Consider the following 23,897-nt stretch of genomic DNA (forward strand, 5'->3'; position numbering starts at 1 on the left):
CTATTGTCAGAGATGGGCAGGTTGCTATAGGAACTCAGTATAGATATCAGGAACACAATCCAATATGGGGCATGAAGGTAATTGCCTAAACAGTGAGTATTCTTTGTGAAGAAGCTCTTCTTTCTTATCTCTCTATCATTCTGAGAGAGTCAGTCAGAGAAGTGTTCATCAAGCAGCAGTGAATTGTGCAGCTGCAGCAGATGAGGTGGACTGAAAACTTCGTCAGCTAACAAAACCTGAAAGAGTTGAAGTTTTATAGATGCAAAGTTTTGCAAGTGTTTTAAGATTTGAGTTTACTAAGCTAAAATTTGAGTGAAGAGACCAAATTCAGGAGAACCGAGAGAGCTCCCCAGAAGTGAGAGGTTATGGCAGAGTGGCAATGTCATTGACTGAGCAATCCAGAACACCAGATATTCCAAAGGTATGCACAGACCCTCCAAGCAGCTGCACAGACATGCAGCTCAGAGGGAATATTGCTCCTCATGGACCAGTCTACAAGACCAGCATCCAAGATGGTGGTGGAATAGGACGTTTCAGCTGGAGCTCGTCTGCTCTGTCCATTCTTTTTCTTATTTTCTCTTATTTTCTCTCTTTTGTCTTTTTTTCCCTCATCTTCTCTCTTGGCCTTGAAACTCACAGCCTGCAAACTCCTGGCCTCAGCACAAGCCAGGTATAGCACCCTCCCAGTTCTGCACAAGGCCATCTTGGCCTGGCATGGCAGCCTACTGGCCCAGCGTAGAGTCCTCTTGATCCGATATGGCATTGTTTTGGCCTGACATCACGGTCACGCAGCGTGGTGGTCTTTGGGTAATATGTGGCAATCTCTCAGCCATGTCCTTGGCATGGACATTCAGTCTTGAGGTGGCTGTAGACCAATCTCCTGGCCTCATGAATTCTGAGGTGAAGCCAAACATGGTCTGGAGTCAAGGCCTGGTGTGGACTGGAGGCCAAATGCCAGCATGGATTGGGGCGCAACACTGTGTTCTAATTTTTTTTTCAATTTTATAACTTATACCTAAAATCTGCAATGCTGGATTTTTTACTTCTCTATTTTTACACAACCTGTAACAGAGAAAGCTGTACATAGGGGCCTTTGTACCCAAGAAGGTGCTGTAGGCAGTGACTTTTACACTTTTCACTGTACGCATTTGAGTACTTGTGACAACTAAGCTAATTCTATTCTATCAGACTGTGGAAGTAATCAGTCAAAATGGTTCTGTCCTAAGGCCTCCACTGTATGACCCCATAAATTGAGCAGCTAGACCAGGAGCTGAAATTATAAACTTTACTCTCTTACTGATATTGTGAATAATCCGTTTAGGATTGATTAACAATAGACTCACTATTTGAGGAACTCCTAATGTGACAATGTTTCTGAGTTGAGAAATTTTCCTAAAAACTAAAGGCAAAGTTATTATCCAGGTTGAAAATACCAGACCCTGAATAATACACAACAATAGTTCTCCAATGAGCTGAGTAGGAGTGTGAGTACCCTCCACAAGTCCGAGATGTAAAATCCAGGATTGTGGTGCACTCCTCCCTGCCATGCTCTGTACCCGGAGACCAAACCAACCAGGGATTCAGCTCCGAGCCTGCAGCTCGAGCCCCTCACCTTGCTGCTGAAATTACCAAGATAGTCAAAAGGACATATTGACCATAAAAACTCATCAACAGATTGTTGGTTTTTAATGAGCCACTAACATGGGGATGTAATTTATCTGATGGGACAACAATAGACGTTGGACACTGACATTGTCTCTACAAAAGCTGTGTCCACAACTTCCACATCACACTGACCATTAGAGCGGGTTTCATAAAATAATCCAAAATTTCAACTCCTTCCTCACAGAATATTCCTGTAAATAGTGTTAAAATGTTTTATATCGAGACAGTAATATCTCTAATAGAAGAATAGATGGCAACATTTATCAGCTCTGTCCCAAAATCTTGTGAAAACCCAACATCTCCGAAATATCTCGGACATTTCAGTAAAAACTCACATTTGGTGAGAAATTGTTGGAAAGATTTTCTCTGGAAGTGCCTTCCTGTGTCTGATGGAGTGAGGGACAGGCCAGTTCCTCAAACATTAACTGAATTACAGCCCCAAACCCAGAAAGCTCCCCCTTCACTGAGGTTGTTTAAAACCTCCACAGGGACTCAGCTCAATTCACCCAAACCCCTCACAATCCCGCTCCGAACTACATTACCCATGCTATTTGAGGACGCCGCGCGCGCACAGTTGATCCTGGGGGGGGCGGTGATGTAGGTGGAGAGAAAGAGAAAAAAAGAGCGTGTGGGCTGCGGTGTCTGACGGGAGTTGTAGTTCTAACTGGCGTAGCCGCAGTTGGTACCCCACCATTGGGGAGTTTGAATGTGGGAGCGCGCGATCGCGAGCGGCTGTCACGTGGTAGGCGCGGGAACTGGCGGTGCGCCCTTCCAATTGTCAAACGTCGCCGTCCCTCTCCAGGTCAGCGCTGTCTGCCCCCAGTTTAACCTTTCAGGCTGAGAACGTTCTGGTAAATCTACCTCGCGCTCCCTCGAAGCCCAGAATTAAATACAACTCTCTCAATAGAGCTCTGAATTTAAGGAGGAAACAGATTTTTAATTAGTAATGGATTAAGGGGTTATGGGGAGTGGACAGTAAATTGGAGTTGAGGCTGAGATGAGATCAGCCATGATCATATCAAATGGCACAACAGGTAGGAGGTGCTGAACTGCCCACTCCTGCTTCTGGTTCTTATTTACTTATTGCAACAGGGGCCATATTTCAAAAGTATATAATTCATTGTAAGGTATGTCAGACAGACTGAGATTGTGGAAGTTGATACATGAATTTCTTTCTTACATGGGGAATTGTTCTGCTTTCCGTGATCTGGAAATTATAAAGCCATTGATGGAGAAAGTATCCCAGCCCACAGTGACATTAACCAATATATTGTAAATAGGACTGTTACTGTAGGATCCTGAATGTTTCAGTGAAAATGAACACACCACAATGACAAATCAGGTAGATTGGGCCAAGCAAACAAAATTCGATTTATTGCAAATAATAACTGTATACAGCTGATTGATGTAACAATAGGTGGCAACACAAAGCTCTGAATTCACCAAAATTATGAAGAATAAATGACTCAAGATCTTTCTCAGGATTTGAAATGAATCTTGGAAGCGCATAAAGTAAATGTATCACACTGTTATCACTTCAAAGGTACGATGAGCTGAGGGAACTCAGGTCTGTAGACACTCACCCCCCACCAGACAGGAGAGTATAAATATATTACTCAAAGACCTGTCACCTAAAGAGAATTTGCTTTTATTTCCTTTTTTCCCCTTTTTGCAAAGTACACTGGCTCTGGCCAGACAGCTCAGAGTTAGTCCTGAACTGAGGAGATTCTAATCTCCTGTTTTTTCTATTGTTATATGTAGATGTAAGACACAGTGAAAACACCAGGCATGTGAATAACTTTATTAACATTCCCACCACCAGGAAAAAACCCATGTGGCCAAAGAACCAGTGACAAGCACAGCCTCGGCCAGGGCTATGCCTACGTGAAAGAAAAAGTGAGCAGGGAGGGTACGGATCAAATCAAAATGGAACTGAACGAGGAAATAAGGCCCTCCACACTCCGGTGCCCACCTCTCCCTGAAGGCATCGAGAGTTTTGGCAGACACCACATGCTCCTTTTCCAGGGACACCCAGGTCCAAACATAGTCACAGAAGACGGGCAGGCAGTTGGCCATAATGACCCCCTCCATGGCCCACTGCCTGGACTTGTTAATGGCCAGTACCAGGAGCAGACCCACAAAGAGATCCTCCAACACGTGAATCTGCCTTTAATTCACATCACCAACTAAAGCAGTACAATTTTATCCAATGCCCAATCCTGACAATCAAGTACAAATTGCTTCATGACCTTGCCCGTCCATAACTTTGTAATGCCTAGCCTCTTATCTCAGTCAGATCTCTGTGTTGCTCCAGTCCTTACCTTCTGTACGTTCCTCCAACCCCAACTCTCTTCATCTGACTTGACAGCCATGTTATTCAGGTTTCATTTTTCACATTTCGCTCATCAAACCTCTCTGTATCTTTATCTCTCTTCTTTCCTTTAGGAATTTCCCTAAATTCTACTGATGCCATAATTTTGGTGACCCCCTCCTAATATGTCCTTCTCTGTCTCTGAGTTATTTTTGTCTGATTACATCCTTATGAAACATTTTGGTTTTACTATATCCAGGCACTCAACAGATACAAGCTGTTGTCCTCAAATTCCCTCCAGTCCTTGAGTTTTCCCAGGTACTTATCCAAAAATAAAGCCACAAGATTCCACAGTTTTAAACAAACAATAAACTTTACAGTATTAAAAATGTTGACAATATTGACATAAATTACATGCTAACATCCAACATTAGGTAAGTAAGTGTGTCATAGAGAAAATGTGGTCAAAAAGACTTCATCAATAACAAATGCAAACAAGATAGATCCCATGGGATTATTCAGAAACTGCATCAGATGTTAATGACACAGTGGGTAATGAAATCTAACTAAAATTTACAAGGACTTCCAATTTTGTCTTGTAGGCTGAAACTTTAAAAGGCAACTCTGTGACAGACTGCCTCAACTACAGATCATGTGCCAGAATGTCACCTTTCTTGTCTGGTAATTTCACTTACCAGGCATCTTGAAACTACACTTCAGCACTTACTTATGGGCACAACTCCAGCTTTCTTGCACAGGCAGCCTCACTAAGCAAGCAAGTGAAGCCTTTCTAACCACTGAGTATCTGAGTGTTTTCTTGGTCAAAGTGAGAGTCAGTGAATGACTTGTACCTGACGCTGCAGTGGAAGGATGCTGAGTTTGTACAGGAGCTCCTCAAATATATTCATGTCTTCATTTGGTGATCTGGTCAATGATTAAATTGAGATAGCAAAAACTGCAGATGCTGGAGTCAGAGATAACAAAGTGTGGAGCTGGAGGAATACAGCAGGTCAGGCAGCATCAGAGGAGCAGGAAAGCTGACGTTTTGGGTCAGGACCCGTTTTTTTAGATTAGATTCCCTAGAGTGTGGAAACAGGCCCTTCGGCCCAACAAGTGCACACTGCCCCTTGAAGCATCCCACCCAGACCCATTCCCCTATAACCCACACACCACTGAACACTACGGGCAATTTTAGCACAGGCAATCCACCTAGCCTGCACATCTTTGGACTGTGGGAGGAAACCAGAGAACCCGGAGGAAACCCACGCAGACACGGGGAGAATGTGCAAACTCTACACAGACAGTTGCCCGAGGCTGGAATCGAACCTGGGTCCCTGGCGCTGTGAGGCTGCAGTGCTAACCACTGAGCCACCATGCCACCCCAGAGCTTCTTCAGAAAGTTTAAATTGAACTTCTTGAAACAATTGGCCTGATGGAGGAAGCGGTTTGAGACAATGCTTCAGAATGACAGCATCACCCCACCCCGTACTATGAGCACACTGGAGGGTAAACAACACAGACAGCCCTCAGTGCAATGGAAGCAGATGACCCAGCTCGAAATCCATGTGGAGACATTGGTGTCTGGTGAGAGAGGAGGTGGGGATGAAACAATCCTGACACACATCACATTGCAAGGTTTTGTCTCATGTGTGAGTTCATTGATGTTCTAGGAGGTCAACCAATGTGATTATCAAAACAATTTTATGACAAAACTTACACTTACAAGACTTGCCCTGCGTAAGTGTATTGATGAATCAGGAGGCATGCTGACAATGTGAAAGCCTTGCCACATACTTCACACCTGAAGTGTTAATCCCCTCTGATACTAGATCCTTGATGGAGCAAGAGTTTCCATAATTTTAAGAATCATTTGTTTTAAACCTCACATTTGAGGGGTTCTTCCCCTACGTGAATCCTCTGGTGCATCAGGAGCCGTGTGGATGTTGGGAAAGCTTTATCACAAACCTCACATCTGAACGGTTTCTCTCCTGTGTGGATTGTCTGATGGACCAAGAGGCTCGATAACTGAGTAAAAGCTTTGCTACACACCTTGCACGTGAATGGTTTCTCTCCTGTGTGAATCCGTTGGTGCACACAAAGGTTTGATGACCGTGAGAATGCTTTGTCACACACCTCACACTTGAATGGTTTTTCCCCTGTGTGAATACGTTGGTGTATGCGGAGAGTCGATAACTTTGAGAATGTTTTGTCACACACTTCACAAGTGAGTAGCTTCTCCTCTGGATGAACTCTTTGGTGTGTGCGGAGTTGGTGGGCAAAGACACTGGTCAACTTTGAGAATGATTTGTTGCACATCTCACAAGCAAATGGTTTTTCTCCAGTGTGAATGCGTTGATGTACACGGAGGTTTGATGTCCGTGAGAATGTTTTGTCACAGACTTCACACTTGAACGGTTTCACCCCAGTGTGAATACGTTGGTGTGCACGAAGATTTGACGACTGTGAGAATGATTTGTCACAGACCTCGCACGTGAATGGTTTCTCCCCTGTATGGCGGTGTTGGTGCTCGAGCAGTGTGGATGAATGCGAGAATGATTTGTCACAGACCTCACATGTGAATGGTTTCTCCCCAGTGTGAGTGCGTTGGTGAGCACGGAGGTTTGATGACATTGAGAATGATTTATTACACACCTCACACGTGAATGGTTTCACCCCCGTATGAATGCGTTGGTGTCTGCGGAGGTTTGATGATATTGAGAATGATTTCTCGCATATCTCGCATGTGAATGGTTTCTCCCCTGTGTGAATGCGCTGGTGTTCGAGTAGAGTCCACGACTGTAAGAATGACTTGTTACACACCTTGCATGTGAAGGGTTTTTCCCCTGTATGAATGCTTTGGTGTTTGCGCAGGTTTGATGACTTCAAGAATGATTTGTTGCATACCTCGCATGTGAACGGTTTCTCCCCAGTGTGGATGCGTAGATGACTGCGTAGGTTTGATGATGTTGAGAATGATTTGTTGCAAACTTCACACCTGAATGGTTTCTCTCCTGTGTGGATGCGATGGTGTTCAAGGAGGGTTGATAAATGCAAGAAAGATTTGTCACACACATCACACTTCAATGGCTTCCTTCCAGAGTGAATGCGTTGGTGTTTCACGGGCTTCAAAGACTGCACAAATACTTCGTTGCTCATCCCACACTTCAGTATGTTGCCTTTCATAGAGGTGCCCTCAAAAGGTACACCTTGTAAATGACAAAATCTCACAACTTCAGAAATGGGCACATGGTCTCCAGCACTGCATTCACAATGTGTGTGTTGTAAACCGCCTGAAAAAGTGGTTAAAAACAAATGTGGAATTTGTTGTGGAATGATGGTTGAGTACCTACCTCTGAATCAGGAGATCAGGCTTCACTTTCACCAGGATGCAAATAATCTCTCCGAATGGTTTATTTAGAAATATCAAATGAATGATTTAAGCTCTCATCACACTTGTAGACACTCACACTTCTTCCCAGTCTCACCCTGACCAATCACCCACAGCTGAACTTTCAGGAAGGTTTGTTCTAATGTAAGGCTCCACACCACTGACCATTTTCCGATCTAATTATATGTCAAAACTCCCCGACCCAACCTATTTCTACATGATGTTTTCATTGCCCAACTTTCTATGTGTTGAGCAATCCTGTGAAGGTACTGGACGTCTTCCCACAGTTGTGCAGTTGTTCCTTGGATGATGGTCAGGACCTATCTGCGATTTCTATCCTCTCCGTAATCTCTGATGTAGTACGATGCATTCCTTCTGTAAAAGAGGAAAAGGAAACATGATTTACTCCAACTCCCTCTCCTTTTTTGCTGAAGGGCTGACACCTCAGCGAATGTTCCACAGTGATTACGAGTCTGTTACTGCCCTGTGTGGGGGATAAGATACAAGTAATTCATTTTCCTCACTTTTCTGTCACACACCCTCTGCTTCCAGCAGGGATACAGGATAGTGACCAGGACCAGACAATGTGGCTACTTTCTTTCCTCCAGATCCCTATCTTCCCAGGCACCATTGGGGCAACGGAAAGGACAGTTGAGTGGAGTGTAAAGTGAGTTCTCATTTCACTGTGATGTCAACTTGTATTCGGAAAGACCAGTCTTTGCAATACAGCATATCTTTAAAGTTTACTCCATTTAGAAATATGTTCTGTAAAATCAAATGAAAACAGAAAACATTTAGATTGGCCTAGGTCTTTTTGCAAGGACAGTGGAGTTCAAAACTAGAGGGCACAGGTTTAAGGTCAGAGGGGAAAATTTTAAAAGGGACCTAAGGAACAACTTTATCATGCAGAGGATGCTGTGCGTATGGATCAAGCTGCCAGAAAAAGTGGAGGAGGCTGGTACAATTACAATACTTAAAAGGCATATGGATGGGTTCATGAATGGGAATGGTTTAGAAGGATACAAGCTAAATGCTAGCAAATGGAACTACATTAATTTAGGATATCTAGTTGACATGGACAAGTTAGACCAAAGGGTCTGTTTCCATGCTATACATCTTTATGATTCTGTAAATGATTTGGAACATGTGGTGGTTGTGAAAGGCTTTATTTGAACAAAACTATTTTCTTCTTTTCTGACTTAACAGGGCTAGGGAGATGGGGAGCTTGGAAGGATTTGTGAAAAAATAGGAACAATCCAGATCCCAACACAGAGAACTGACCATTCACAGTCTAGAGGATAATAACCAGCACCCAACACACTCAGAGCTCAAGGAAGTCAGTAAGAATCTTCAGACACTCTGCACCTCACCTTCTCATATCCAGGAATGAACCACCAATAACACTCAGGCTGGAAATCAGGAGGGAAATGCTTCCAATAAACACACTCAATATCCAACACACAGCTCCAGTCAAACAGTTCAGCACAAAGCACTGAGTAAACAGCTCTCTCAATGGATCTTCTCACACAGCATAAGGGACATTTCCACCCCTGATTACCCACAGGACAGTCAGACTGCCTGAAGATTGGTGTGGATATTATGGGATACAATTTGTATAAAAGCTGCTCCTTCACTCACCATCTCCTCACTTGGTTTTCAGTCCCTACAGGAAGTGAACCAGCTCTGGAAGAGGAAGAGGAGAGAATGGGCAGAGTGGGTGGGCTCTCTGATTGACGTCTCTCACAGCCAATCCAAATATTTTTGCAGCAACAAAAATAGAGGTAGCTGGAAAAGCTCCTCAGGCCTGGCAGCATCTTGGAGAGAAATCAGAATTAACGTTTTGTGTCTCTGATTGATGTCTCTCACAGTCAATCCAAATATTTCTGCAGCAACATGAGTTTCCTGAAGCTTGTGAAACTGACCAGTGAAATGGAGGTGACTTTGAGCAGTAGATCAGGTGGAGATTTAAACTTGTCATTGTCCCATCTGAATAAATCCTCACTTATTGCAGCTGCTGTCTCAGTTCCCCTGGTAAATGTTTGACAGAGATTTCTAGTGTGGGAATAGCATTCTTCAACTTTGGAGGGTTTCAAACTGACAACATCAGTGTGGGTTGTGTTTGACAGCAGATCAGAAGATGAAGATCCACAGCAGCAAGGGTAGCGATGATAGCATGCAGTGATGGGATCAGCACATGCACAGGAGGGAGAGATAAATGGAAGGATATACTTTCACCAAATGGGACTCAATGGAACCTATGAGGGAAAAGGAACAGAAGGATCTGCTGATAGGTGAAATGAAGTAGGGGATCATGTGAAGCATAAATACCAGCATGGACCATTTGATCTGTTTCTCTCAGTAATTTGAAAACTTTCCGTGGTTGGATTTGAACTCTGAATCTACGGATTGATAACCCAACAATTCAACCACCACATCGGGAGATGAATTTATTGAAATGTCTTTTAAAACATTCCTTAAAGATCTCACGGGAAGGCCTAGGCCTTTCCCAAAAGCCTGGGCTCGGATTTGATAGTTTTGGGATGCGCAGTTTGAGTGAGTGCAGTATATCTAACTTCCCAGGATAAATCAGGAACCCTTCAGCCAGCATTTAACGTATCCTGTGCAGTGTGTATTTTTTTTCAAATAATTTCAGAAGTCAAGGGGAGAAATTACCACTAAACAAACATTTCTCTAGTATTTTCATATTCCATATATACTGAAATGTTGACTGGTCTTCACTGATATTTCAGCTGACAATGAACTGATCGCCCGTTTTTCACTTCACCCTATTGTCGTTTCTACTGATCTCAGGGCACCTGGGAAGATGACAGTCTGGGTGGAGGAAAGAAGGTTGCCTCTTTTGTCTGTTCCAGGTCACTATTCAGCATCTTAATTCCAACTTTATCACTTCGTGGAAGGAAAGTGAGAGATGATCACAGTCACTGATGCTGGAGAAACACTAACACACACACACACAGGGGAGAAACTACTTACCCGTGAGATCAACAAGAAACCACTCTCATGTTCTGCAGTTGTCTGTGAACACTGATACACTCACAGTAGGAAGGTGCTAATCAAAATTGAGGTTGGCCAAAAAATACTTGTTCTCTCATCCATTAACTATCTGCAGACAACACTGTTGAATTGCTGCAGTGCTGGATTAATAAGCCAGAGAACATGAGTTTAAATCCACCATGGAAAGCTACATAGCATTACAGTAAGGAACAGGCCATTCAGCCCAAGTGGTCCTTACTGGTGTTGGTGCTTCACGCCAGCCTTCTTCCATCCTTTTCATCTCACCTCACCAGCAGATTCTTCTGATACTTGCTCTCTTAAAAGCATCTTCCTCACCCTTACCACCCCATGTGGTGACGTTAGTAACATTTTTTTTGGAATAGAAACAAAGCAAAATATTGAAACTCAACGTTTTTCGGAAAAACAAATTGTTCTTCAGGGAAGGCAACGTGGCACAAACTGTTTCGTATGGCGGCCATGTGACCCCGTCCTATGCACCGTAGACGACTCTGAACTGCCCGATCAAACAACAGTAAACAATCACGACAAAATCCAGTGATAAGAGGGAGGTCAGAGAGATCCGAACAGGGCTGACAGTTAGTCAGAATAAGATGCTGCGATGCCAGTTCCGGGCGGGGCTGCCATTTTCAGGGGCGCACCTCCAATTCCAGCACCTCCTCCCTGACAGCCGCGCGAGCCCGGGCTGTCCGATTTCAAATCCCGAGCGCTCGGTGCCAACGGTCGCTGCGCAGGTCAGGACTACAACTCCCGTCAGGCACCGGGCGCCAATGCACCGCCCTGATTCAGTCCAACGCCTGATAACAAGGTGTGAAGCTGGATGAACACAGCAGGCCCAACAGCATCTCAGGAGCACAAAAGCTGACGTTTCGGGCCTAGACCCTTCATCAGAGAGGGGGATGGGGAGAGGGAACTGGAATAAATAGGGAGAGAGGGGGAGGCGGACCGAAGATGGAGAGAAAAGAAGATAGGTGGAGAGGAGAGTATGGGTGGGGAGGTAGGGAGGGGATAGGTCAGTCCAGGGAGGACGGACAGGTCAAGGAGGTGGGATGAGGTTAATAGGTAGGAGATGGAGGTGCGGCTTGGGGTGGGAGGAAGGGATGGGTGAGAGGAAGAGCAGGTTAGGGAGGCAGAGACAGGTTGGACTGGTTTTGGGATGCAGTGGGTGGGGGGGAAGAGCTGGGCTGGTTGTGTGGTGCAGTGGGGGAAGGGGACGAACTGGGCTGGTTTAGGGATGCGATGGGGGAAGGGGAGATTTTGAAGCTGGTGAAGTCCACATTGATACCATTGGGCTGCAGGGTTCCCAAGCGGAATATGAGTTGCTGTTCCTGCAACCTTCGGGTGGCATCATTGTGGCACTGCAGGAGGCCCATGATGGACATGTCGTCTAAAGAATGGGAGGAGGAGTGGAAATGGTTTGCAACTGGGAGGTGCAGTTGTTTATTGCGAACCGAGCGGAGGTGTTCTGCAAAGCGGTCCCCAAGCCTCCGCTTGGTTTCCCCAATGTAGAGGAAGCCACACCGGGTACAATGGATACAATATACCACATTGGCCCGTGTGCAGGTGAACCTCTGCTTAATATGGAAAGTCATCTTGGGGCCTGGGATGGGGGTGAGGGAGGAGGTGTGGGGGCAAGTGTAGCATTTCCTGCAGTTGCAGGGGAAGGTGCCAGGTGTGGTGGGGTTGGAGGGCAGTGTGGAGCGAACAAGGGAGTCACAGAGAGAGTGGTCTCTCCGGAAAGCAGACAAGGGTGGGGATGGAAAAATGTCTTGGGTGGTGGGGTCGGATTGTAGATGGCAGAAGTGTCGGTGACCGCTTTGCAGAACACCTCCGCTCGGTGCGCAGTAAACAACTGCACCTCCCAGTTGCAAACCATTTCCACTCCCCCTCCCATTCTTTAGATGACATGTCCATCATGGGCCTCCTGCAGTGCCACAATGATGCCACCCGAAGGCTCAGGAACAGCAACTCATATTCCGCTTGGGAGCCCTGCAGCCCAATGGTATCAATGTGGACTTCACCAGCTTCAAAATCTCCCCTTCCCCCACCGCATCCCAAAACCAGCCCAGTTCGTCCCCTCCCCCCACTGCACCACACAACCAGCCCAGCTCTTCGCCTCCACCCACTGCATCCCAAAACCAGTCCAACCTGTCTCTGCCTCCCTAACCTGTTCTTCCTCTCACCCATCCCTTCCTCCCACCCCAAGCCGCACCTCCATCTCCTACCTACTAACCTCATCCCACCTCCTTGACCTGTCCATCTTCCCTGGACTGATCTATCCCCTCCCTACCTCCCCATCTATACTCTCATCTCCACCTATCTTCTTTTCTCCATCTTTGGTCCGCCTCCCCCTCTCTCCCTATTTATTCCAGAACCCTCACCCCATCCCCCTCTCTGATGAAGGGTCTAGGCCCGAAACGTCAGCTTTTGTGCTCCTGAGATGCTGCTTGGCCTGCTGTGTTCATCCAGCCTCACATTTTATTATCTTGGATTCTCCAGCATCTGCAGTTCCCATTATCACTCATCAATACAACCTCTATTCGCTGCGCAGGTGCGGTCCCCACATGCCGCATGGGTAATGTAGTTCGGAGCGGGATTGTGTGGGGTTTGGTGAATTGCGCTGAGTCTCTGTGGATGTTTTAAATGACTTCAGTGAAGGGGGAGCTTTCTGGGTTTGGGGCTGTAATTCAGTTAATGTTTGAGGAAGTGGATTGTGTCTCCCTCAAACACAGGAAGGCACTTCCAGAGAAAATCTCTCCCACGTTTTATCACAAAATGTGAATTTTTGTCTGCAATTGCCTAGCTATTTCTGGAGATATTGGATTTTCACGAGATTTCGGGACAGACCTGATAAATGTTGACATTGTTTTCTTCTAGTTAGAGATATTACTGTCACAATGTAAATTTTTTTAACATTAATTACAAGGACATTTCTGTGAGGAAAGAGTTAATATTTTGCATCAAACCCGTTCTCATGGTCATTGTGATGGGGAAGTTGTGGGCACAGCTTTTGAAGAGAGATAATGTTGTTGTGGAACAGATCAGACCACTTCAAAATAGCCGAGACTCTAACTTTTCCTTATTTTGAAGTTAAATGTCAGGTGCTGCGTTACCAATGCAATTTGATTGGTCAAACAATTCAACCTTTCAGCAAAACACAATTTATTCCAACACTATAATTAAAATACAACAAAAGAGAAAAGAACTTGGAATAACTTAACTCTCTTGGAAAGTTTGCAGAATAATATAGCATTTTACGACTGAACAGTAACTGTTCCAATACAGTAACAACAAACTTGAGAATAGGCAAGCAGAGTTGTCTCACATGCAATCCTGTAACCCAGGACGAGAAGCTCAGCGTTTGTCTGTAATCGAGAGAGGGGAAAAAATAATTTTCACTTCTTCAAGACCCAACAGCAACTGTGAAAGTTAACTGAAAAGCTTCGAGCTGTGAGAGCTTACACACACTCACTCAGGCTGCTTCTAGTGTTCCAACTTTTAAAAATAACCCAAGTCTTCACAAATTGCTAATCTTCTCCTCGACTGCTTGGCCGCTGTTCCCAATCTCTCTCTGAAAGAAACCAGGACAAAACACACCTCTTAAAAACATACAATCAACACAGTGTCCAATGTCTATTCTTGTCCTGCCAGATAAATTCCATCCCCATGTTAGTGGTTCATTAAAAACCAACAATCTGTTGATGAGGTCAATGTGTCCTTTTGACTTTCACGGTAATTTCAGCAGCAAGGTGAGGGGTTTGACCTCCGGACTTGGAGCCGAATCCCTGGTTGGTTTGTCCTCTAGGTACAAAGTATAGCAGGAAGGAGTGCACCCCCACATTTTAAATCTCAGACTAGTGGAGGGCACTCTCACTTTTACACAGAGCATGGAGAACTATTGTTCTGTATTATTCAGAGTCTGCTATTTTCAATGTGGGTAATTATTTCTATTCTTTGTTTTTAGGACAATTTCTCAGAATCCAGTAACATTGTTACATTTGGAGTTCCTGGTGAATCTGTTGTTATTCGGTTCTGAAATGTTCATGTGAGGGGAAAGTTTAGTGATTTTTGCTGCTCTGGCAGCAGTTCAAGTAGGCAGTTCACCACCACCTCAAGGGTAACCAGGGATCAACAATAAATGCTGTTGCAGTGACACCCACATTCCCACAAATGAACAAAATACCCTCAATTTATGAGGTTGTACATTGGAGATCTGCTTTAAATCCGATAGATCACCCACTGTAAATCACGGACCCATTTTGTTTTGCAAAAATATTCTGTATTCATAATAAACTCTTTACGTACATACACGGTTACTAAAGCAGTTCAGCGCTGTACCTTCTGCGTATATTGAGAACAAACATTCATTGAGGTTTGACTTTCTGTATAGCAACGACAGACTCAACAGCATTTCTTAATTATGCAAAGTACTATTTACATGTGTTTGAGGCACTGGGATGGTCCGATAATTTGACAGACCTGCATTGTACTTTGTCAGAAAGACCTTAGATGGTGGTCTTTCCCCACTGCACTTTGTCAGTGGCTGTCCCAAGCTTTAGTGAATTCCTCAGCATGTTATCCTGGACCTTGCAATATTCGTATACCAGACTGCAACTTTTGATCGAGGTCAGCTCTTTGCATTGGAAGACGAACAGGTTTCAGACAGACCAAAGAGCGACTTTCACCAAGTTGGTGGTCTTCCAGGCACAGTTGATGTTTGTCTTGGTGTTCATCTCAGGGAACAGACGATAGAGCACAAAGTGCTTCGTCTTGGAGCTGCTTGGACAAACCTTGACAAAAAACTACTGCATCTCACTCCTGATTTCCTTTGCAAAGACACATTCCAAAAGGAGATATGTGACAATCTCAGCCCCCAACAACTACTTTGAGGGCAGCATGCAGTGGCACACAGGCATGCATGAAGGATCTAAGAGGTAGTGCCTTCTTACCACCAGCTGAGCAAGGTCTTGGTGCTTTGTAAAGTTCTGGCAATGAGGTGTTCAACCAAATGACTATGACAGTCAGATCAAGGAACAACCTAACAGGATCCACCCCCTCCTTTTTCCACAGGGTCTCGAGAATGCTTGATGCTGACCACATCCAAATGGATTTGTGGTCAAATGTATTTTCTTTCACTAATTTTTCCATAAGTGACAGGTGATACAGAATGATCTAACTACTGGAGAATTTTGCAGCAATGAGGCCAGACCTGCCCTTCATAATACCGGGGACAGGTGGAATCTCAGTACGTAGCAACATGTGGTGTTTGTATACTGCGAATCTATGCACAGCTTGATGCAACCACGTACAACGGTGGCCGTCAGGATGAGGGCAGCGTTGGGTACATTCTTCCCTTCCTTATTGAGAGCTTTGTATATGGTGTCCCTTCTGATCCGGTCCATCTTTGACCTCCAGATAAAGTGAAAGATGGCTCGAGTGGCTCTAGGTGTACTAAATGATCAGAAGCATAGATAGAGTAGACAGCCAGAAACTTTTTCCTAGGGTGGAGGTCGCTTTTATGCGGGGACATAGTTTTAAAGTGAAAGGAGGTAGATATTAGGGAGACGTCAGAGGTAAGTTCTTTATTCAGAGTGGTTGGGATGTGGAATGCATTGCCGGAGAGGGTAGTGGAGTTGGCCTCATTAGGGGCATTTAAGCGGCTATTAGACAGGCATATGGATGATAGTATAAGGTAACGGTGGAGGTTAGATAGACCTTAGGTTTAGGGTAAAAGTTTGGCACAACATTGTGGGCCGAAGGGCCTGTACTGTGCTCTATGTTCTATGTTCTAGTGACTGCAGCAATATACAGGCCCTGGGAACAGACAAAGACTGTACCACATACAGCAGCACCAAGAGTACTTCACACCTGATGACAAGTTTTTACTCACAACAGAACATGAGTGGTGCTCCCATCTACTCAGCTTATGCCTCAACTTTGCAATACATTCCTCCCATGTTTTGGTGCATGTCCCTGCTCCTCCAAGCCATATATCTGGTACCATCAGATAATCAGTTCTGATGGTGAAGGGTATAAATCTACATCACCTGGGCTTGGGAAACAGCTGATTGTCTAGAAGCAAGAGAGCAAATGTAGTTTGGGAACAATTGTGTTAAAGGTGCACATGGGTGAGTGGTTAAGCCAGATTTGAATTGATTTGATTTATTGTAATTGCATGTACCTAAGTACAGTGAAAAGCTTTGTTTTGCAACCAGTACAGGCCGATCACAGAGTGCCAAGACAAAGTGCGGCATACAAGGTTACAATTACACAGGAGGTTTGCAAAGCAAGATCAACATTATTTGAAGTTAGTAAGTCCATACAGCAGTTTAATAACAGCAGGGAAGAAGCTGTTCTTGTCCCTGTGGGTGTGTGTGTTTAAGCTTCTGTATCTTCTGCCTGATAGAAGACAGCTCAGCAGGTCTGGCAGCATCTGTGAAGAAAAAAAAGAGTTAACGTTTCCAGCCTGGTGACCCTTCCTCAGAACCGATTTTTGTGTTCAATTCCCCTCACATTATATGTTCTATTAGTTTTCCTAATGACTTATTGTATCTGCAAGCTAACCTTTTGCGATTCTTGCGCTCAGACATCCATGTCTTCCTGCATCTCAGAGTTCTGCAACTTCTCACCTTTTAGATAACTTCTTTTCTATTCTTCATAAAATGCAGAGCATCATGTTTTCCCATGTTTTACTCCATTTGCTCAATCTTTGACCACTCACCCACCTATCTATATCTTTTTGTAATCTCTTTATGTCCTGTTCACAACCTACCTTCCTTCTTTGTGTCATCAGCAAATTTGGCAACCTTACCTTCATCCAAGAGGTTTATATAAATTATAAATCATTGTGGTCCCAGCACCAATCCCTGTTGAATACCACTCATTACACCTTGCCAGCATGAAAAAAAACACAATATATGTCTATTTTCTCTTTCCTATTAACCTAGATGGAGTATAGGCTTGTGATAATGGGAACTGCAGATGCTGGAGAATCCAAGATAATAAAGTGTGAAGATGGATGAACACAGCAGGCCAAGCAGCGTCTCAGGAGCACAAAAGCTGACGTTTCGGGCCTAGACCCTTCATCAGAGAGGGGGATCGGGTGAGGGTTCTGGAATAAATAGGGAGAGAGGGGGAGGCGGATCAAAGATGGAGAGAAAAGAAGATAGGTGGAGAGTATATACTGTATCCATTGCACCCGGTGTGGCTTCCTCTACATTGGGGAAACCAAGCGGAGGCTTGGGGACCGCTTTGCAGAACACCTCCACTCGGTTCGCAACAAACAACTGCACCTCCCAGTCGCAAACCATTTCCACTCCCCCTCCCATTCTGTAGATGACATGTACATCATGGACCTCCTGCAGTGCCACAATGATGCCACCCGAAGGTTGCAGGAACAGCAACTCATATTCCGCTTGGGAACCCTGCAGCCCAATGGTATCAATGTGGACTTCACCAGCTTCAAAATCTCCCCTTCCCCCACGCATCCCAAAACCAGCCCAGTTCGTCCCCTCCACCCATTGCACCTCACAAACAGCCCAGCTCTTCCCCTCCCCCCACTGCATCCCAAAACCGGCCCAGCCTGTCTCTGCCTCCCTAACCTGTTCTTCCTCTCACCCATCCCTTCCTCCCATCCCAAGCCGCACCTCCATTTCCTACCTACTAACCTCATCCCACCTCCTTGACCTGTCCGTCTTCCCTGGACTGACCTATCCCCTCCCTACCTCCCCACCTATACTCTCCTCTCCAACTATCTTCTTTTCTCTCCATCTTTGGTCCACCTCCCCCTCTCTCCCTATTTATTCCAGAACCCTCACCCCATCCCCCTCTCTGATGAAGGGTCTAGGCCCGAAACATCAGCTTTTGTGCTCCTGAGATGCTGCTTGGCCTGCTGTGTTCATTCAGCTACACACTTTATTATCTTGGAGTGTAGGCTTCTCTGGCTGGGCCAGCATTTAATTGACCCTCTAGCTATTGTAGTTTGGAAGGTGCTAAGGAACCTTGGTGAATTTCTGTAGTACGTTTTGTATATTGTACCCACTGCCACTGCTGAGTGCTGACAGCAGAGCGAATGAATGTTTGTGGATGTGGTGCCATTCAAACTTTCTCCGGGATGGTGTCATGCTTCTTGAGTGTTGTTGCAGTTGTACTTGTCGAAGCACTTGGGAGTATTCCATCGTACTCCCGACTCGTGCTTTGTTGGTGGTGGTGGACAGGCTTTGAGGTGTTCAGGAGGTGTGTTTCTCGCTGCAGGATTTCTAGCCTGTGACTGGCTTACATACAAATATATGGCTAGTTCAGTTCTGCTTCTTGTCAGTGGTAACTCCCAAGATGTTGATAGCGCGGGAAGTCAATGATGCCATTCAGTGCCAAGGGGTGGAGGTTAGATTCTCTCTTATTGGAAGTAGTCATTGTCTGGCACTGAAACAGCATGGATATTACTTGGTACTTATTAGCCCAACCGCGACATTGGCCCAAGTCTTGCTGCATTTGGAGAAGGGCTGCTACAGTATCTGAAGAGTCTTCAATGATGACCAACATTAGTGAACACTGAATGAATATAGTACAATGAAAATATTCTAAGTTATTGTCAGCTGAATAAGAAAGTTGTGAATTCAGGACTCAGAGACTTGAATACTGAGGGAGTGCTGCACTATCAGAGATAGCTTCTTTCAGATGGGTTAAACCAAGGGTCCATCTGCCCTCTCAGGTCAATGTAGGTGAGTTGTCCCTGATATCCTGGTCAATATAGATCCTGCAAACAATATCACATCACTGTTTGTGGGAGATGTCCGTGCAAATGTTGATTATCATAGTTCCTAAATGACAAAATCTAGCTGCATTTCAAAAACACTTAATTCGCTGTAAAGTGTTTCAGAAACCGTTAATTTGTGAAAGTTTGGACAGAACGTATCAGAGCAATTCTGCATGTTTTTGGGTAGATGCCAGTGTTGTAGCTGTACTGGAACAGCTTGGCTCAGATGGTTCTTGATCTTCAGTCTTCAATTTACAGCTGAGATACAATCTTTGCTGTGACCTGTATGATCTTGGCCAGTTCTTGATATTATGTAGTTATAAATGTAGTTACTACATCGATGATTGTGACTGCAAATAAGCCTGGTAATAATACTGTAACCTGGTGTTGTGAGACTTTTGACTTTGTCCACACTGGCATCTCCACATTAGATCAAAATGAAGAAGATATTCAAAGTTTCCTTCAGTAAAAGAGGAATTTTATTAGCTATGAACTCCAGGGGAAAAATGATAAAGTGCAAAATTAAATATGTGCACAAATACAGGAAATAAATTTAAAACAAACAGAGTAGTCTGGGACAGACAGGAAGAATGAAGGCTACACTGGAACGTATTGTGAACAGAGGTGGTAGGAGCAGATACGTTAGCATTGTTTAAGATGCACTTGGATAACACATGAACAGACAGGGAATAAAGCACAGACATGGTGGCCATATGGCCTGTACTGTTGTATGTTCGATATGTACAGCTTAAAAGTCCTTAGAGTCTTTGAGATGTTAGAATTTTAACCTGAGATTGCTGTTGTTAAACTATAACTCATATCCTCAGCACGGTAAAGGTTTACAACTTTGAATTGTGAGTAAATGATTGTTTTCCCAATTTGCTTTTTCACCCGTCATTGTCTTCTCAGATGATGATGTGGAATCGGGGGTGAGGGATTAGGGTGCAAGAGAGGCTAAACCTTCCATTTTCACCTGTTATGAATCTATTCTTTCTTTCTGTACCGCTACTGAGCAGCATTGGCTAAATTAGGGTTAATTTATGTGTTCCTGACCCTGCCTTCATTGTTTTCATGGAAGCTCAGGCAATCTTTCATTTGCTACTTTGTGAACTTAGAACGTAGAACATTACAGCGCAGTACAGGCCCTTCGGCCCTCGATGTTGCACCAACCTGTGAAGCCAATCTGAAGCCCATCTAACCTACACTATTCTATTAGCATCCATATGTTTATCCAATGACCATTTAAATGCTCTTAAAGTTGGCGAGTCTACAACTGTTGCAGGCAGGGCATTCCACGCCCTTACTACTCTCTGAGTAAAGAATCTACCTCTGACATCTGTCCTATATCTATCACCCCTCAATTTAAAGCTATGTCCCCTCGTGCTAGCCATCACCATCTGAGGAAAAAGGCTCTCACTGTCCACTCTATCTAATCATCTGATTATCCTGTATGTCTCTATTAAGTCACCTCTTAACCTTCTTCTCTCTAACGAAAACAGCCTCAAGTCCCTCAGCCTTTCCTCATAAGGCCTTCCCCCCATACCAGGCAACATCCTGGTAAATCTCCTCTGCACCCTTTCCAATGCTTCCACATCCTTCTGAAAATGCGGCAACTAGAACTATCCACAATACTCCAAGCGCGGCCCCACCAGAGTTTTGTACAGCTGCAACATGACCTCATGGCTGCAAAACTCAATCCCTCTACCGATAAAACCTAACACATCATACGCCTTCTTAACAACCCTATCAACCTGGGTGGCAACTTCCAGGGATCTATGCACATGGACACCGAGATTTTTCTGCTCATCCACACCACCAAGAATCTTACCATTAGCCCAGTATTCTGTATTCCTGTTACTCCTTCCAAAGTGATTCACCTCACACGTTTCCGCATTAAACTCCATTTGCCACCTCTCAGCCCAGCTCTGCAGCTTATCTATCTCCCTCTGTAACCTGCAACATTGTTCCGTACCACCTACAACTCCATTGACTTAAGTGTCATTCACAAATTTACTAACCCATCCTTCTACGCCCTCAACCAGGTCATTCATAAAATGTGCAAACAGCAGTGGCCGCCAAAACAGATCCTTGCAGTACACCACTAGTAACTGAACTCCAGGATGAACATTTCCCATCAACCACTACCCTCCGTCTTCTTACAGCTAGCTAATTTCTGAACCAAACCGCTAAATCACCCTCAATCCCATGCCTCCATATTTTCTGCAACTGCCTACCATGGGGAATCTAATCAAACGCTTTACTGAAATCCATATACACCACATCAACTGCTTTACCCTCCATCTGTTTAGTCATCTTCTTAAAGAACTCAATAAGGTTTGTAAGACGTGACCTACCCAAACCATGTTGACTATCCCTAAACAAATTATTCCTTTCTAGATGATTCTCAATCCTGTCTCTTATAATCCTTTCCAACACTTTACCCACAAGTAAGACTCACTGGTCTGTAATTACCAGGGTTGTCTTTACTCCCCTTCTTGAACAAGGGGACAACATTTGCTATCCTCCAGTCTTCTGGCACTATTCCTGTAGACAATGACAACATAAATATCAAAGCCAAAGGCTCTGCAATCTCCTCCTTAGTTTCCCAGAGAATCCTAGGATAAATCCCATCCGGCCCAGGGGACTTATCTATTTTCACACTTTTCAGAATTACTAACATCTCCTCCTTATGAACCTCAATCCCGTCTAGTCTAATAGCCTGTATCTCAGTATTCTCCTCGACGACATTGTCTTTTTCCTGTGTGAATCCTGATGAAAAATATTCATTTAGTGCCTCTCCTATCTCTTCGGACTCCACGCACAACTTCCCACTACTGTCCTTGATGGGCCCTAATTTTACTCTCGTCATTTCTTTATTCCTGACATGCCCATAGAAAGCTTTTGGGTTTTCCTTGATCCGACCTGCCAAAGACTTCTCATGTCCCTATCTGGCTCGTCTTGGCTCTCTGTTTAGGTCCTTCCTGGCTGACTTGTAACTCTCAAGTGCCCTAACTGAGCCTTCACACCTCTATCAAAACTGTTCATTATTCAAAGATCATTCTGAAAAGAAACTTCACAACTTGCCTCCCCAAAATCAAATGCGTCCTTGTGGAAATTGAGCTGCAGCTGGACAGTGTTTTGTTTGGACTCCACCTGGAGAACGATCTTGCTAAAATAATTTCACACCTGTACCCATTTTCCTTAACATCACCAGTACAGTCATCTGCCCACTACCCAGAGCTAATGCTTATGAATTCTGTCCGTAAACCTGTCTGTATCATTTTCTCTCCAAATGCTAAATTTACCTTTGTATGAAGGTACATTACACATGAAATGCATCACTTGAGGTACCTATTGTCAGTGCATGAAATCCTAATGCAAGAATTTGAGAATTTTTTATTTGTTTCCTCAGTAGGGTCTTCGTGAATGTACAATTTTTGATGAGTACTTAACAACACTTTATGACAGGATTCAATCCTGGATTATATTATTGTAATGATTACAATATTATGTCATTTAGGATGACTAAAACAGTCTATTCATCTAAAAATGCATCTAAAAATAACTATTGTAGTAATGAACATATTCAGCCTTCACACCTCATCTTTACATAAGCCTCCTTCTTCCCCTTGACAAGAGATTCAACTTCTTTAGTGAACCCCGGTTCCCTCACTCGACCACTTATCCCCGCCTGACAGGTACATACTTATCAAGGACGGGCAGTAGCTGTTCCTTGAACAAGCTCCACATTTCAATTGTGCCCAGCCCCTGGAGTTTTCTTCCTCATCCGATGCATCCTAAGTCTTGCCTAATCACCCCATAATTGCCTTTCCCCCAGCTATAACTCTTGCCCTGCGGTATATACCCATCCTTTTCCATCGCTAAAGTAAACGTAACCAATTTGAGGTCACTATCACCAAAGTGCTCACCTACCTCCAAATCTAACACCTGGCCTGGTTCATTATCCGGTACCAAATCCAATGTGTCCTTGCCTCTTCTTGGCCTATCTACATACTGTGTCAGGAAGCCCTCCTGCACACATTGGACAAAAACTGATCCATCTAAAGTACTCGAACCATAGCGTTTCCAGTCAATATTTGGAAAGTTAAAGCCCCCCATAACAACTACCCTGTTCCTTTTGCCCCTATCCAGAATCATCTTTGCTATTCTTTCATGTACATCTCTGGAACTATTCGGAGGCCTATAGAAAACTCCCAACAGGCCGACCTCTCTTTTCCTGTTTCTAACTTCAGCCCATACTACCTCAATGGATGAGTCCTCATCAAAGGTCCTTCCTGCAACTGTAATACTGTCCTTGACTAACAATGCCACACCTCTCCCTCTTTTACCACCTTCCCTGCTCTTACTGGTACCTCCAAACCCCGGAACCTGCGACAACCATTCCTGTCCCTGCTCTATCCATGTCTCTGAAATGGCCACAACATCGAAATCCCAGGTACCAGCCCATGCTGCAAATTCTCCTGGCATTGAAGTAGACACACTTCAAACCACCTTCATACCTGCCGGTACACTCCTGTGACCTTGAAACCCTATTCATGACCTCACTACTCTCAACCTCCTGTACACTGGAGCTACAATTCAGGTTCCCATCCCCCTGCTCAATTAGTTTAAACCCTCCCAAAGAGCATTAGCAAATTTCCCCCCAGGATACTCCTCTGGTTCAGGTGTCGACCATCCTGTTTGTAGAGGTCCCACCTACCCCAGAATGAACGCCAATTATCCAG

The 23,897-nt window shown here is 44.5% G+C and overlaps 1 protein-coding gene across 1 annotated transcript in view; it reads right to left on the bottom strand.

Moving 5' to 3' along the window:
- Positions 1 to 3,020: 3,020 nt before the first annotated feature.
- The window catches only part of LOC125446366 (uncharacterized), a 281,544-nt gene continuing 260,667 nt past the window's right edge, over positions 3,021 to 23,897 (bottom strand). The window contains 1 exon segment of the mRNA XM_059639405.1: positions 3,021 to 7,063. Within this exon segment, the coding sequence (XP_059495388.1) occupies positions 5,852 to 7,063 (1,212 nt within the window). The 3' untranslated portion in view covers positions 3,021 to 5,851.

This window comes from Stegostoma tigrinum, chromosome 34 (assembly GCF_030684315.1).
Source record: "Stegostoma tigrinum isolate sSteTig4 chromosome 34, sSteTig4.hap1, whole genome shotgun sequence".
NCBI classification, from domain to species: domain Eukaryota; kingdom Metazoa; phylum Chordata; class Chondrichthyes; order Orectolobiformes; family Stegostomatidae; genus Stegostoma; species Stegostoma tigrinum.